Source organism: Suricata suricatta, chromosome 6 (genome assembly GCF_006229205.1).
Source record: "Suricata suricatta isolate VVHF042 chromosome 6, meerkat_22Aug2017_6uvM2_HiC, whole genome shotgun sequence".
NCBI lineage: Eukaryota > Metazoa > Chordata > Mammalia > Carnivora > Herpestidae > Suricata > Suricata suricatta.
In genome coordinates this window covers 25,966,502-25,980,769 of record NC_043705.1, presented here as the reverse complement: position 1 = coordinate 25,980,769, position 14,268 = coordinate 25,966,502, and the positions used below count along the sequence as shown (strand labels likewise).

General features: G+C 40.1%; 2 protein-coding genes across 5 annotated transcripts in view; both read right to left on the bottom strand.

Moving 5' to 3' along the window:
• The window catches only part of CATSPER3 (cation channel sperm associated 3), a 31,021-nt gene extending 18,771 nt beyond the window's left edge, over positions 1–12,250 (bottom strand). The window contains exons 1-2 of the mRNA XM_029941942.1: positions 8,930–12,250; positions 6,657–6,810 (exon numbers count right to left, since the gene is read on the bottom strand). Coding sequence (XP_029797802.1) covers positions 6,657–6,810; positions 8,930–9,030 — 255 coding nt within the window. The 5' untranslated portion in view covers positions 9,031–12,250. The remainder of the gene's footprint in view (positions 1–6,656; positions 6,811–8,929) is intronic.
• Positions 12,251–13,975: 1,725 nt separating this feature from the next.
• PCBD2 (pterin-4 alpha-carbinolamine dehydratase 2) overlaps positions 13,976–14,268 on the bottom strand; it is a 49,208-nt gene continuing 48,915 nt past the window's right edge. For all 4 annotated transcript variants that reach the window (XM_029942369.1, XM_029942367.1, XM_029942368.1 and 1 more), the window contains one exon: positions 13,976–14,224. In XM_029942369.1, coding sequence (XP_029798229.1) covers positions 14,199–14,224 — 26 coding nt within the window. In that variant the 3' untranslated portion in view covers positions 13,976–14,198. The remainder of the gene's footprint in view (positions 14,225–14,268) is intronic.

Here is a 14,268-nt window from a genome sequence, read left to right as displayed (position 1 = left end):
GCACTGGGTGTTGTATGGAAACTAATTTGACAATAAACTACTTAAAAAATAAATAAATATTGCCTACTGATCAAAAAAAAAGAATAAGATGTGGTATATATATACAATGGAGTATTACATGGCACTGAGAAAGAATGAAATCTGGCCTTTTGTACAAAGTGGATGGACCTTGAGGGTTTCATGCTAAGCGAAATAAGTCAGGTGGAGAAGGACAGATACCATACGTTTGCACTCATAGGTCTAACAGGAGAACAGGAGAAACCTAATGGAGGACCAGGGGGAGGGGAAGAGGGAAAGAGAGTTGGTGAGGGAGAGGGACGCAAAACCTGAGAGACTATTGAATACTGAAAATGAACTGAGGGTTGAAGGGGAAGGGGGAGGGGGGAAAAGAGGTGGTGGTGATGGAGGAGGGCACTTGTGGGGAAGAGCACTGGGTGTTGGTGTTGTATGGAAACTAATTTGACAATAAACTATTAAAAAAAATCTGTCCTGTCATTTCCTTCTATTCTCCAGTTTCTGAGGAGAAATCAGCTGTTAATATTATTGAGAATTCCTGTATGTGAAAAGTTGCTTCCCTCTTGGTGCTTTCAAGATTCTCTTTGTGTTTGGTTTTTGAGAGCTCAATTATGTGTCTCAGTGTGGAACTCTGTTTGTCCTTGGAGTTTATAGAGATTCTTGGATGTATATATCCTTTATCAAATGTGGTAAGCTTTTAGCTATTCTTTTTTTCAAAATTTCTGTCTCTTTCTCTTTCTTCTCCTTCTGGAATTCTCAATATATGTATGTTGATATGTTTCATTGTGTACCACAAGTCTCTTAGAATCTGTTCACTTATATTCATTCTTTATTCTTTCTGATCCTCAGACTAAGTTTAATAGATTTGTCTTCAACTTCAGTGATTATTTCTTCTGCCTGCTCAAATCTGCTCTGGAACCGTTCGGTGAGTTTTTAAGTTATTGTACTTTTCAATTCCAGAATTTCTGTTTGGTTCCTGTTTATAACTTCTATCTCTTTATTGATATTCTCTCTTTCTTGAGACATTGTTCTCCTGGTAACCTTTGCCTCTTTTCCCACGGTTTCTTTTAGCACCCTGGGCATATTTTACACAATGGATTTATTAAGGTCTTTGTCTAGTAATTCCAGTGTCTGTGCTTTCTCAGGGACAGTTTCTATTCATTCCCTAGCATAAAAGCTAAACCTACCTAACATGGACAGAACTGGAGAGTGTTATGCCAAGGGAAGGTAAGTTTGTCAGAGAAAGCCAGATATAATATGTTTTCACTCATATGTGGAATTTGAGAAATTTAACAGAAGACCAGAGGGGAAGGAAAAGAAAAATAAGTTACAGAGAGAGAGGCAAACCAAAAGAGACTCCTAAACACACAGAACAGACTGAGGGTTGATGGGGGTGGGGAGGGGGGAGCAGGGAAAATGGGTGATGGGCATTGAGGAGAGCACTTATTGGGATGGGCACTGGGGGTTGTATGTAAGTGATGAATCATGGGAATATACTCCCAAAGCCAAGACTACACTGTATACACTGTGTATGTTAGCTAACTTGACAATTAATTTAAAAATAAATGAAAATAAATAAGTAAATAAAAGCCATACCTGCTTATTTGCACCCTTAATATTTTTCTGAAACTAGACATTTAAAATATTACAATGTAGTAAGTCTAAAAATCAGATTCTTCCCTCTCCTTAGAATTTGTTTTTGTTACTTTCTGTGGGTAGTAGTCATTTGTTTAGTGGCCTTTCTAAACAGTTTTTGTAAAACTGTATTCTCTGTGGGGTGCCTGGCTGGCTCAGTTGGTAGAGCATGCAACTCTGGATCTTAGGATTAGGGGTCCAAGCCCCATGTTGGGTGGAGAGATTACTTAAAAATAAAATCTTAAGGGACTCTTAGGTGGCTCAATTGATTAAGCGTCTGACTTCAGCTCAGGTCATGATCTCCCAGTTTGTGGGCTAAAGCCCCATGTCAGGCTCCGTGCTGACAGATCAGAGCCTGGAGCCTGCTTCGGATTCTGTGTCCCCTCTCTCTGCCTCCTCCCCCACTCACACTCTGTCTCTCTCTCTCTCTTTCTCAAAAATAAATAAAATAAAAAAATTTAATATAAAATAAGATCTTAAAACAACACTGTATTCTTTGTCACATGTTGGTCTTTGAAGTCTCTTCCTTTAGCTAGTGTGTAAAGAGATTTTCTTTTCTTTCTTTATGTTTATTTTTGAGAGAGAGACAGAGCACCCAGGTCAAGAAGTAGAACTTTGCCAGCTACTCCAAAAGTCCCTCCGGGCGCCCCATCCCAGTTCCAACTTCCTCCCTCTCCCCCAAATGAACCTTGATCCTGATTTTCATAGTAATCACTTTCTTACATTTCATTAAAGACAGGATATATAGATATCCCTGGAACTCAAATTTCAAACTTTTTTTTTTAAATTAGATATGTCTTTTAAGTCTTCCATTCCTTTTTGTCTATCCTTACACTTTATTTGTTGATGAACCCAGGCAGTCTGACTGGTAGAATTTGCCAGTTGGGATTTTGCTGACTGCACACTCATAGTGTAGCTCAGCATTCTCCACAGTCCTCTACTTCCCGGAAACAGGCAGTTGGATCCAAAGGCTAGATCAGATTCAGGTTTCATCTCTTTGGCAAGATTCTATGTTCTGTTCTTTCGCACCAGGCATATAATGTCTGGCTGTCTCTCCTTTTATGACAGTAGCAGCCCTGATGTTCATGGCCTAGATCCCTTACTTCCCTGGGGGTTAAAAATAGTGATATTCTATCATTTCTGTTTTCATTTATTAACTGGGTCTCTTCTTTTTTATTATAAACATTATTTTAATTTTTTAGTGTTTATTTACTTTTGAGAGAGAGACAGAGCACAAACAGGGAAGGGGCAAAGAGAGAGGGAGACAGAAACTGAAGCAGCCTCCAGCTCTGAGCTGTCAGCACAGAGCCTCATATGGGGCTCAAATCCATGATCACGGAATCATAACCTGAGCCAAAGTCGGATGCTTAACTGACTGGGCCACCCAGGCGCCCCTGGGACATTTCTGTAAGGAGAATTTCCCCTTTCTATGTGGTTATGACTTATATAAGGTTAGTAATGTGTGATTCTTTCTCTTAATTTAATAGTTTTTGAGGTAAAGAATTAGTTCCTTATTACCCTCCAAAGTGACATTAGTATTTTGGTATCATTGTAAATGTATAGATTATTTGATGAGTTTCAATCCATTGTAATTATTATCCTTATTGAAGGTCAGTGTCCCATCTTTGCCCAGTAGAAGCCTCTTCAAGTGGTTTCCTGAGTCCTTTTGACATGACTCCAGTAATCTTTGATATTTTTTGCCCTAGACCTGCAATCATTTCTCTAAGAATCCCTAATCTGTTTTGTTTGTTTGTTTTAGTGAGAAATGGTCTGTCAAAATCACATGGTGGGCACTAAGGATGCATAACAGTTTAGTGGTCAATGTTCTAGATCTTTCAAAGTTAAGGATAAAATACATTAGTAATTTATACTGATGTTTCAAATTTAAATGTGAAATTACAGAGTTTTTACTTAGCTTTCTATGTTATATATTTCTCTTTTCTTCCATGATTATTACCAGTTCTCAAGAACACAGAGGAGAGAGGCACCTGGGAGCCTGGGTCGCTCAGTCAGGTAAGCGTCCAACTTCGGTTCACGTCATGATCTCATGGTTCATGAATTTGAGCCCAGTGTCAGGCTCTCTTGTCAGCACAAAGCCTGCTTCAGATCCTCTGTCTCTCTCTGCCCCACCCCCACTTACGCTTTCTCTCTCAAAAATAAACATTAAAAAAAAAAAAAGAACACAAAGGCTTAACACTACCAAACTGTCCCATAATTACCCATCTGCTTTATCCTGTATTACACAAACCATGGTCTCAATGGTACTACTACTAGTATCTCCACTAAGTTGACTTCTAAAAATGGTTTTAAAATTTCTTGCATTAACTCTCCCCAGTCTCCCCCACTTAGTCATAGTGTATCTTCCCTGTCAGAGGATAGCTTCATTATATGCTGGAATCTCTCTTGTTAACGCACAATCATGATTAGTTCTACAAATAATTGTGTTTAATGTGCATCCGCATCCTAACGTTGATGCATCTCTAGTCATTTTGGTTAGCTGAAACTTATTCTTCACCAGATTCCAAAGGAAGGGCTCGAGGGAACATTATCACCCAGTGTTTTAATGGTCAGTGACAGCTTCTCTGTGTGCATGATACTTGAAAGTCAGTTATACTGCACGTAGAATTCTTGGTTCATATTTTCTTCCCTCAAATATCTTAAAAATGTCACTTTTTTTTTCCTTTAGAAGAAAGCATTAGCAGAAAAAAGTCTGCCAAACATTTTCTTTTCCTTATCAAATTGAGATGCTCACAATGTCCTCCACCTCTTTCCTTTAGAGTCCAGTAATTTTTACTAGAACGTCCTGGGGTTTGTTGTTCTCAATCCATATTCTCAGTAATGTGTGCTCTTTCAATATAGAATTTCAATTCTTTTATTTCAGGTAACTTTTCTTAATTATAGGTTTATGTTTGTTCTGTCCCTTTGTTTTTGCTTCAAATTCAGGGACTCCTATTATCCTTATGTTGGATCTTTTCTTCCCTCATTTTCAATATTCATTATTTTTTCTTGAATCCTTATTTCTTCATTTCTTAGAGATTTTTAAACATCTCTTCCATTAATCTAATATTTCACTTAAGCTATTGCATGTTGTGTTTAATTGCTCTTATTTGTGTCTTCAACGTTTTTTCCTTTGAAAGAGAGCACACAAGCAAGAAAGAGAGCAGGAGGACAGAGGGAGAGAGAGACAGATGGAGGGGGGGGAGAGAGAGAAAGAGAAAGGAGAGAGAGGGAGGGAGGGAGGGAAAGAGAGAGAGAGAGAGAACGAACCCCAAGCAGGCTCCATGCTTAGTGTAGAGACTAATGCTGGACTCAATCTGACACCTGTGATATCATGACCTGAGCCGAAATCAAGAGTCTAATGCTTGTGTTTCATGGGTTTGGGCCCCACATCGGACTCTGTGCTGACAGCTCAGAGCCTGAAGTCTGCTTCAGATTCTGTGTCTCCCTCTCTCTCTGACACAGTTTATAAAAGAAAAAATTATTTTAAAAAAAAGTCTGATACTTAACCAAATAAGCCACCCAGGCACCCTCAATCTTCATTTTTGAAATAACTTTTATTTCTAATTATTGAGTTTTGTCACTTTGCCTCTGTTCTTTCCTATCTCGTATCATTTTCTTAAACATTTACCTCATTCTGAAATAACATGCTCCAGTTCTCATCTGTTTTGTGGACATGTCTTTGCAGTGGGCTTCCATTATCTACAAGGGTATTATTCTCCACTTTATTCTCTTTTCTCATTTCATAATTCTCTGTGGGATTTTACCTCAATCTCTTTCTAGTACACTCTCTTCATGACACTAGTTTTGCTGAACTTCTTTTTAATGGTTTTTTTAATTGTTTAACTGTTTAATTGTTTAATGTTTTTTTAATTGTTTAACTGTTTTTTTAATTGTTTTTAATGTTTATTTTTGAGAGAGAGAGAGCATATGTGTGAGGCAGAGGAGGGGCAGGAAAAGGGGAGACAGAGGATCCAAAGCAGGCTCCGTGCTGATAACAGAGAGCCCGATGTGGGGCTCAAACCCACGAACTACGAGACCATGACCCGATCTGAAGTCAGATGCTTAACCAACTGAGCCACTCAAGTGCCCCTTCCTGAAGGTGTGGTTCTAACTTCATAGCTCCCTCCTCTGTTTTTGTGTTGTGTTTCAAGGTGTGGTTGCTTCAGGTCATGATCTCACAATTTCATGGGTTCGAGCCCCACACTGGGCTCTGTGCTGACAGTGCAGAGCCTGCTTGGGATTCTCTGTCTGCCTCTCTCTCTGCTCCTCCACCACTCACACTGTCTCTTTCTTTATCAAAATAAGTAAAAAAATAAACTTAAACATTTTTTTTTAAAGATGTGGCTTCATTTAAGATTTCTTTGTTCTGTTTCCCTCCTCCAATTTTATCTGGACCTTCTCCTCCTTCATCCCTGGGTCTCTACCCTGTTCAATTTTTATTCCACTCCCAATCTTTTTCCTAGGTAGGCAGGGTGTGGGGAGTGCTGTCCCTGAAGGGAACCCTGGCTGCTCAGTCTTCAAAGTTTACAAGGCCCAGACTATTTGAGGCCCCTCAGAAACGATCAAGAACCCCTTGCACTAAGCCAGTACTGTGCTGAGCAATAGCCCTCCCACCACCAGGGGCTGTTCTCACATCAGCCCATCATGCTTTCCAGTGAGTATTTATTGAATGGCCTCTGCTTCCTCTCCTGCAAAGACTAACACTGTGCAGCTGTGGCTCTTAGTAAAGATACCTTTTGAACTAGTGTGGATTTCAATGCTCCCCATCGGTTTTTACTTTTGCTCTCAAACTGCTCTGATTTTAAGAGGAAATTCATGGAGATTAAAAAACAGTGTCACCACTGCTACTGTTGCCACCATCTTCCAGATTTTGGAGTAGATTTTTTAAGTCCTTAGAATTTTTCTATGGAAAATTTTCTTGAACAAAATGCCTTGAATATCTTATAACATTTTCACAAATAAAACAGGTAAAACAGAAGAAAATGGATCCTTTTTTGTCTGCTTACCTCAAAAAGGGCGAATAAGTTGTATTTTGTATTATAATCAGTCCACAAGACCAGTAAAAAGGCATTCAGGGAGACGATGCTAATCATAATTATCTTAAAGAGATGACTCGTTATGATTCTCTTCACAAATTCCTGACATTGAGAATCTTTCCGGCTGTCAAAAAGTTGAATAAGAGTTACGATTATCTTACAACAGAACTAGATCCCAAACATTACACATTTTTGTAGGGATGAGGGTCTGTTCTCTCCCCTCTGTGAATATAAATTTAAATATACTTTCACATTGCAACACAATGTGAGACTCCTGGCTGGCTCAGTCAGAGAGAAGAGCATTAACTCTTGATCTCAGGGTCATGAGTTCGAGCCCCAGGTTGAGTGTAGAGATTACATAGATAAATATTATTTAAAAATTGCAACACAAAACTAACTGAATAACCACTGAAATATGTATAATGATCCTTAAATTGTTCTGTCCTCACTCAGCTATTTAGTTCCTTCACTTTAGACCTCTGGACCAGGTTGGGGGGGGGGGGGGGGGGGGGAGCGTGGGAAGAGTTAACACTCCTCAAACAAAATAAAGCATTGTCTTCATTTATTCATTCAACAAATTTTTATCAAGTACTACATGCCATGCAATAGAGCAGACATTGTGCGTATAAGGTGAACAAAACTCAATCCTGTCAGTCTAGCAAGAAAACTGGTAATAGTCAAATAATCACCCAGACACGTACTCACAAATTAATGATAAAAAACAAAACAAGGGGCGCCTGGGTTGCTCAGTCGGTTGAGTGTCTGGCTTCTACTCAGGTCATGATCTCAGAGTTCGTGGGTTTGACCCCCACATCAGGCTCTGTGCTGACAACTCAGAACCTGGAGCCTGTTTCATATTCTGTGTGTCTCTCTCTCTCTGACCCTCCCCTGCTCACGCTGTCTCTTGCTGTCTCTCAAAAATAAATTAAAAACATTAAAAAAATGTTTTTAATTAAAATTAAAATTTTAAAAAGAAGTACATATGGCTCATGTATATAATTAAGCTGAAAATACAGGTGAAAAGAGAGGTCAATTTAAAAAAAAAACAAAGTACTGGACACTTGAGGGAAAAACAGGCAAACACGCAGACAATTTATGAAATAAATACAAATCATAATTAATGTTCAGTAGCATTACTAACCAGGGGGATGCAAATCAGGTAAAGCCATTATTTTCGCTTCTAAAGTTAGCAAAGATTTAGATGTAACAGCATTTAATGCTGACAATACTGTAGTGTGCTGAGGGATTCTTATAAACTGCCAAGAGAAATGTAAACTGGCCAGCTCCTCTGAAAAGCCTTAGCACTGCGGGTATTCTCTGGTCCGAGGCATCTACCTACCCCAAGAGAATACAATCTAGAATGAGGTGACTTTGGCCAAACATGCGCATCCCAGCATTATTTACAGTAGTAGGAACTTGCAAACAATTTTAAAAATCTAACAAAAAAGACTGGTTAAGGACACTATGGCATATCCATCTCATGAAATATTATATAAATACTAAAATATATCTATAAATTTTTGATGGTTTAAACAAAATGTTGATGATCCACTGTATACCAAAGGCCAAAAACAAGATACAAAATTCTCTACTCAGAATTATCTCAACTATACAAAAGTGGGTAGAAAAAACTGAACTGGAAATATGCCAAAATGTCACTAGTATCTGCTTAGGAAAGTGAGCTTACAGGTAATTCTTTTTCTTGGTCATTTATATTTATCTGTGCTTTGCAAATTTTCTCAAAGAGTATATATCTCTTCCCCCACCATCATAGGTAACAAATGAATACATTCTCGTAATAGTAAATACAGAATATATGTACAGTTATAATCAATAAAAACATGTATAATTTTCATTGTCTGATGTGATTGGATCTACTACCCCCCCAAAAAAAAATCTTCAAATTTTCTAACACAGTAGCTAATAAAAGCAAAGTAAAAAGAACAAAAAGGTAAAAAGTGATAAAGGACAGCAGAGAGTCAAGTTTAGTATATGGGTCAAATAAGAGCACGACTAATATTGACTTAAATAGCCAGTCATGATATTAAGGCCAAAGAAGCAAAGTGTTTGGCTAAGCTTCCACCAACCTCACCAGCCAGAGATGGCAGATTCTCAAGGGCAGGCCCCTTGTTTTGGGCAGTGGGAGAGTATGTACAGGAAGAGGCTAAGAGAACACTGATACCCTGCCCCGAAGCTGCCATTTGCACATTTCTTAACAAGCAATAGAAATAAAGAATATTTACTGAAAGCTCCCGAATAACGAATACAACTGCAATGAGACAGTATCCACCAGCGAGCTCGAACCGAATCTTGTATCCCTCCGGTAATGAAACCGTTGAGACATTGTCCCCACCCCCCAAAATTTCAATTTTTATTCTTCGCTTTAATCGTTCAACAGAAAATCTCTGCTTAGAGATTTCCTTCACATCTAGATCCAGCAAGGCCACAGGGCAGGGCCCACAAAAGGAACCCTTGCTTTATGAGGTCACTGTTGGGCATTCCAATATATGGCTAGTCTGCAGTTCTCTGGAGTAAAATCCTCCCTAACTGATCTATGCGGAGAGCCTGTCTTCCCCGGGGACACTAAGCACTTCAGTTCAGCCAAAGGGCTATGAGTACACAGGAACTATGAAGCTCCAGGCTAAAGCAGACCAAAGGCCTTCCTTCTTCAGAAGCATCCCCATCTGACAGACAAAGTCCCTTAATGTTGAGTTAAGGGTTATGTAGGAGGGAAACACAAAGTTCTCTGGGTTCTAGGAGCCAAGAGCGTAAATCCAGGGCACAAGGCTGGACTGGAAACACTAGGAACGACAGAAAAGGTTTTGACTGGTTTCTCCACAAGAAAATGGAGAAACAGAGAAGGTTACCCATGCCCAGCACTAGCTAATTGAGGGATGTAATGTGTGCATATGCTCCTCCTAAAGAAAGTTGAGGGGATGAGTCTGTGAGGTAGAGATGCTTTATGTGCAAGAGCAATAGGGTTTTTGCTCTGATCAATTCTTGGGATTAATATATTCACCATGCTTTCCTTCTCCTAACCCCTTTGGTTTCCAGGGCAAATCTAGACAGAGCGATCTGAGTAGCCCTGTGTTGCACTAAATCTTTAGCAGCTAAATTGGTCAAATTCGTGGAAATCTAAGTGTTTGATTCCCTAAGAAAAGCAGGTAACCACTGCAAAGCCTCTGTTGTAACAGGCATTCTAAAACAAGTATATATGACTGGTCCTGGTAGGAAAATACTCTTATAGGCAACCAATACACTGAACTGGGAAATAACACCTGATTTATTCAGTTTCTCCATTTAAAATCATCAACCGTGAAATGTGAAGAAACACTCTGATTAACCGCCCCCAAGATTCATACTTCAGCTTCAGCTTCTTCCTCTACATTCTCTCCCTCAGGGCTCAGCTCCTGCTATGCCTCCCATTGCCTTCTCTGGGTGTATGCCCTCTAAATTCTTCTGGGCTTCTATCCGACATCCCCACAGTGGTCTCCTGGAGCAGCTGCTGGGAGACACCCTGAGTCAGTTCTCCACCTGAATCTGTTTCCACCTGCCCCAATACATCAATGCGCCCGCTCCTGCTGGGGCACACAGAAGGCCCTTTGCAGGCCTGTGCTGTAGGAGTCCACAAACAAATGGCATCAGTGATCCCCATGCCCACTCAAGTAGCTGAGCATGGTGCAGTTCCATCCCTGGGAACCCCAATGGTATACCTCCGTGCCTTCCCTCTTGAAGCATCAACGCACACTTTAGGGAAGAAACAGAAAGATTAAGAACGTAAAGAAATTCTTCACAATGCTTGCAGGGGTAAAGAAAGACGCTGAGCTGGAAGCAGCAGAGAAAACTTCATTTGTTCTTAGGATACCATATCAGCACAGCTAAGCACAGCTGAATGTGGTTCCTCAAGTCACCGATGAAGACATCTAGCCTGGGAATGGAACTCCAGCTGGTGAGTAGAATCAGAGGGGACAAGCCTCTCCAGGGTCCACTGAAATCATCCATATTTCCTCATGGACAGGTGGGCAGAACAGGCAGCCTAGGATGAAAAGCCAAAGGGCTACCTCTTCTGCCCTTGTGGCAGCAACCCACACTCGGCGCCACTTGGGCACACACACAGCAGAGCATGGCGGCTTGGGGACTCACGTCTTCTGGCCACGAGTCATTCCTTTACTTCTCCCACGTAACTGGCACTGAAACAAAAAGTTCACATGTTCTAGCCAAACCTTTTTACAGCTCTTGCTGTTTTGTAGGAAATTTCATGAAATCGAAAGTTAGAGTTCGACCAGCTTATTTTTGAACACTGGATGAGAAAGCATATAGACGTGCCCCGTACCTCTACGAGTCCTGCAATCCTTCAGCACTCTAACAGGAATCAAGTTTATGTCCAAATACAATGTACCTGCTGCTGCTTTCCGTCTAGAGCAAAAACATGAAGAACCATGCTTGTTCTGATGATCCAAAGATTTCCTAACTTCTACCAGCACCAGAGGTTACCATTATTTTCACAACTTTCATTAACTTCAGTTTAGAAAAGGAACTGTCAAAAGATGCTGGCACTTGGTTTGTCACCTATGGAGGTCATACAAGGGGTCATAGCTCATGTCTATTTAACTCCTCTCTGCTCCAGAGACCATTTGGAAAGAAAATGGAGGGAAACCGAAGTTGACTCCATCATAGAAACCGCTGCCATCACACAAACGTTTGGAACAGAAGGGAATTTGGGGCCTCCAACTTTGGACAGTCACTTTTTAGGCTGAAATGTCAGTTCCTTGAAGAATGTCTGGAGATTCCTTCTGTTGGAATTTACCACAATGAGTATTTCTACAGCCTTCTCATATGGGATCTCTGATTCTCTGAAGTTTGGGAGTTCCAGCAGAAGCAACAACCCTTAACAAGGACCTTATGTCAAACCCTCATGTAGCTGCTAATTAGTAGATACATTCCCGGGTCTTCACCACTGCAATTACAAGCCATATCCTGCTCTCTCCACTGTGCTAATATGCAGTGTATGTTAACAGCCAACAAGTTGAGCCCCTCAGGCTTACATTCAAAATAAGGGGAAAGGTTTCCATCCAGGGTAGAGTGAAACAAGGTAAATGACACCAAAGGGAGCAAACAAATTCAGAAGGTGGCATACTCTACAGGACACCTGACCCCATTTACACAAGTCAATGACGTGGGGCAAACAGGGAAAGGAGGGAGCTTGCTCCCTCTAGACTGAAAGAGTAAGGAGAGCAGATGTGATGGGTGGATTTCACATGGATCCTAATGAGAAGAAAATTACTTTCCAAAGGCATTCTTGACCTTCTGGGAAATTTGATTTTGCCTGGGTATGGGGTGATATCAAGGAATCGTGGGTTATTTTGTTAGGTATAATAGTGGCATTATGGTTTATACAAGAAAATGAACATATTTTCTAGAGATATTTACTGAAGGATGTAAGGGTAAAATGACATGCTCTCTGAGACTTGAAGTTTTAAAGCTATTTTAAAGGTTTTAAATGCTTTAGCAAAGAAAAGAGAAATAGAGAATTACATGAAGTAACTGATGTAAATTCTTGGTAACTGTTAAAACTGAGTACGTAAGGGCTCAATGTACTATTCACTTTATTTTTAAATATGCTTAAATCTTTTTGTGTTTAAAAATTCATGTGAAAAAACTGAAGCACTGAGCTAAATATCTTTGGTAATAAAATGTATAAAATTTCCTAAATCTAGAGTATAGGAAAGACTTTATAAAAAACACCTACCTTTAGGGCACACTGCTGACTCAGTCAGTAGAGCATGTGACTCTTACCTGGGGGTTGTGAGTATGAGCCCCATGTTGGGTGTAAAGATTACTTAAAAAATAAAATCTAAAAAATAAAACCAATGGCTTTGCCTTTTCCTCTCAAAAGAATTCTAAGAAACGCAAGTTCTGGACCTCACAGCAGCCACAGAACCTGGGTGGCTCTTCTCTCTCTTGCCTCCCTGCACACTCCACATCCACAGGGCGAACTGACCAATACCTGTCTCACCCAGGGCAACAGACCAGCCAAGAACTGGCTTTCCAGATTTTTCTGGTCTCTGAAATGAGGTGGACTACCAAGATGACCCCTGTTAAATCCTGCTACCATAATGCTTCAAGGGGTTAACACATGTTCCTTGGACAGATGTATGTGTATTCAGATGACATATACATACATATATATATTTAGATGTGTGTGTGCACACCTGTTCTTTTTTATATACATAATTTTTTAAGTTTATTTATTTGAAAGAGGGAGCACGTTGGGGGGGCGGGGGGAGAGAGTCCCCTATGGGGGCTCAAACTCATGAACTGTGAGATCATGAGCGGAGCCAAAACCAAGCCTCGAATGCTTAACTGACTGAGCCACCCAGGCACCCCTATATATAAATCCTTTCAATTTACATTGTAATCTTATTAATAAGTATATTCCTGAGTTCCTTCAAAGAACACTATTATTGCAATTTTTAAATAGATTACTTTATATTCCATTTTACTCTTGTCAGTGACACACAAAATAAATAGAGCTTCTCATTAGATAAAAGCTCTGTAACTTCTAACTCAGTGGCTAGAGACCCTCAGTTCAGGAGTCACAAATGCCAAATGATTTTTAAAAATGACTCTTGGTTCCTCCTTAGCTCAGTAAGCCAAACAACGGCTGGCTGGTTGGTCACTGTGAGAGTGAGTCCTTATGCTGCCCCACGTTGCCAGAGCCATGGGTAAGATACTTGTCCTCTCCTTCCACTCCCTGTCTGAAAATGATAAAACACAAAAGCTTACCCAGTTTTTGTGACTTCTGTAATCTAATTAATGGGTAAAGGAGCAGCTAAAACCCAAATCAACTTTGGCATCCTAAGAATTAATATATGTAGTTAAAACCCTTTACCTACAGGGTTTACTGTTCTCCTACCTTATAATTGTTCTCCAAGACAAGGCATTAAGTCACCATAATCATTTGGATTTCTGGGTTATAAAATGTGTGAATACTCCCCCATTCCTCATTCTCAAGGCTGTTTCTCAGGCTTTCTGGGTGGCTTAGTTGTTTTAAGTGTCCAACTTCAGTCCAGGTCATGATATCACAGTTCACACAGAGCCTGGAGCCTCCTTCAGATTCTGTGTCTCCCTCTCTCTCTGCCCCTCCCCCACGTGCTCTCTCAAAAATAAATAAAAACAAAACAAAACAGAAAAAAAAAGTGATTTCTCTCTTTGAACATCACGAACATAATTACCTGGGTTGGTTTACCTCGTGTATGCAATTAGAAATCATGAAAAATACCTCAGGCTCAAGTTTAAATCATTTTGTAATTAAGCACTGATTGCACAAGACTGTGCAAAAAGTAAGCTTACATTTACACCTTAATTTGTTCATATGAACTGCCTTCAACATACATGACAGCTAAGACGTGTACAGTGTTTCACATGCATTTTGGAAGAAATCACACAGAGGCAGCTGCTTTTTCGATAAACTTGGCCAGCTTCACATCTCTCTTGGTCAGTCCACCACAGTCATGCGAGGTGAGGGTTATCTGCACCTAAAAGACACAGAGGTAGCTTTTTAAAACCCTGAGCTTGTAAT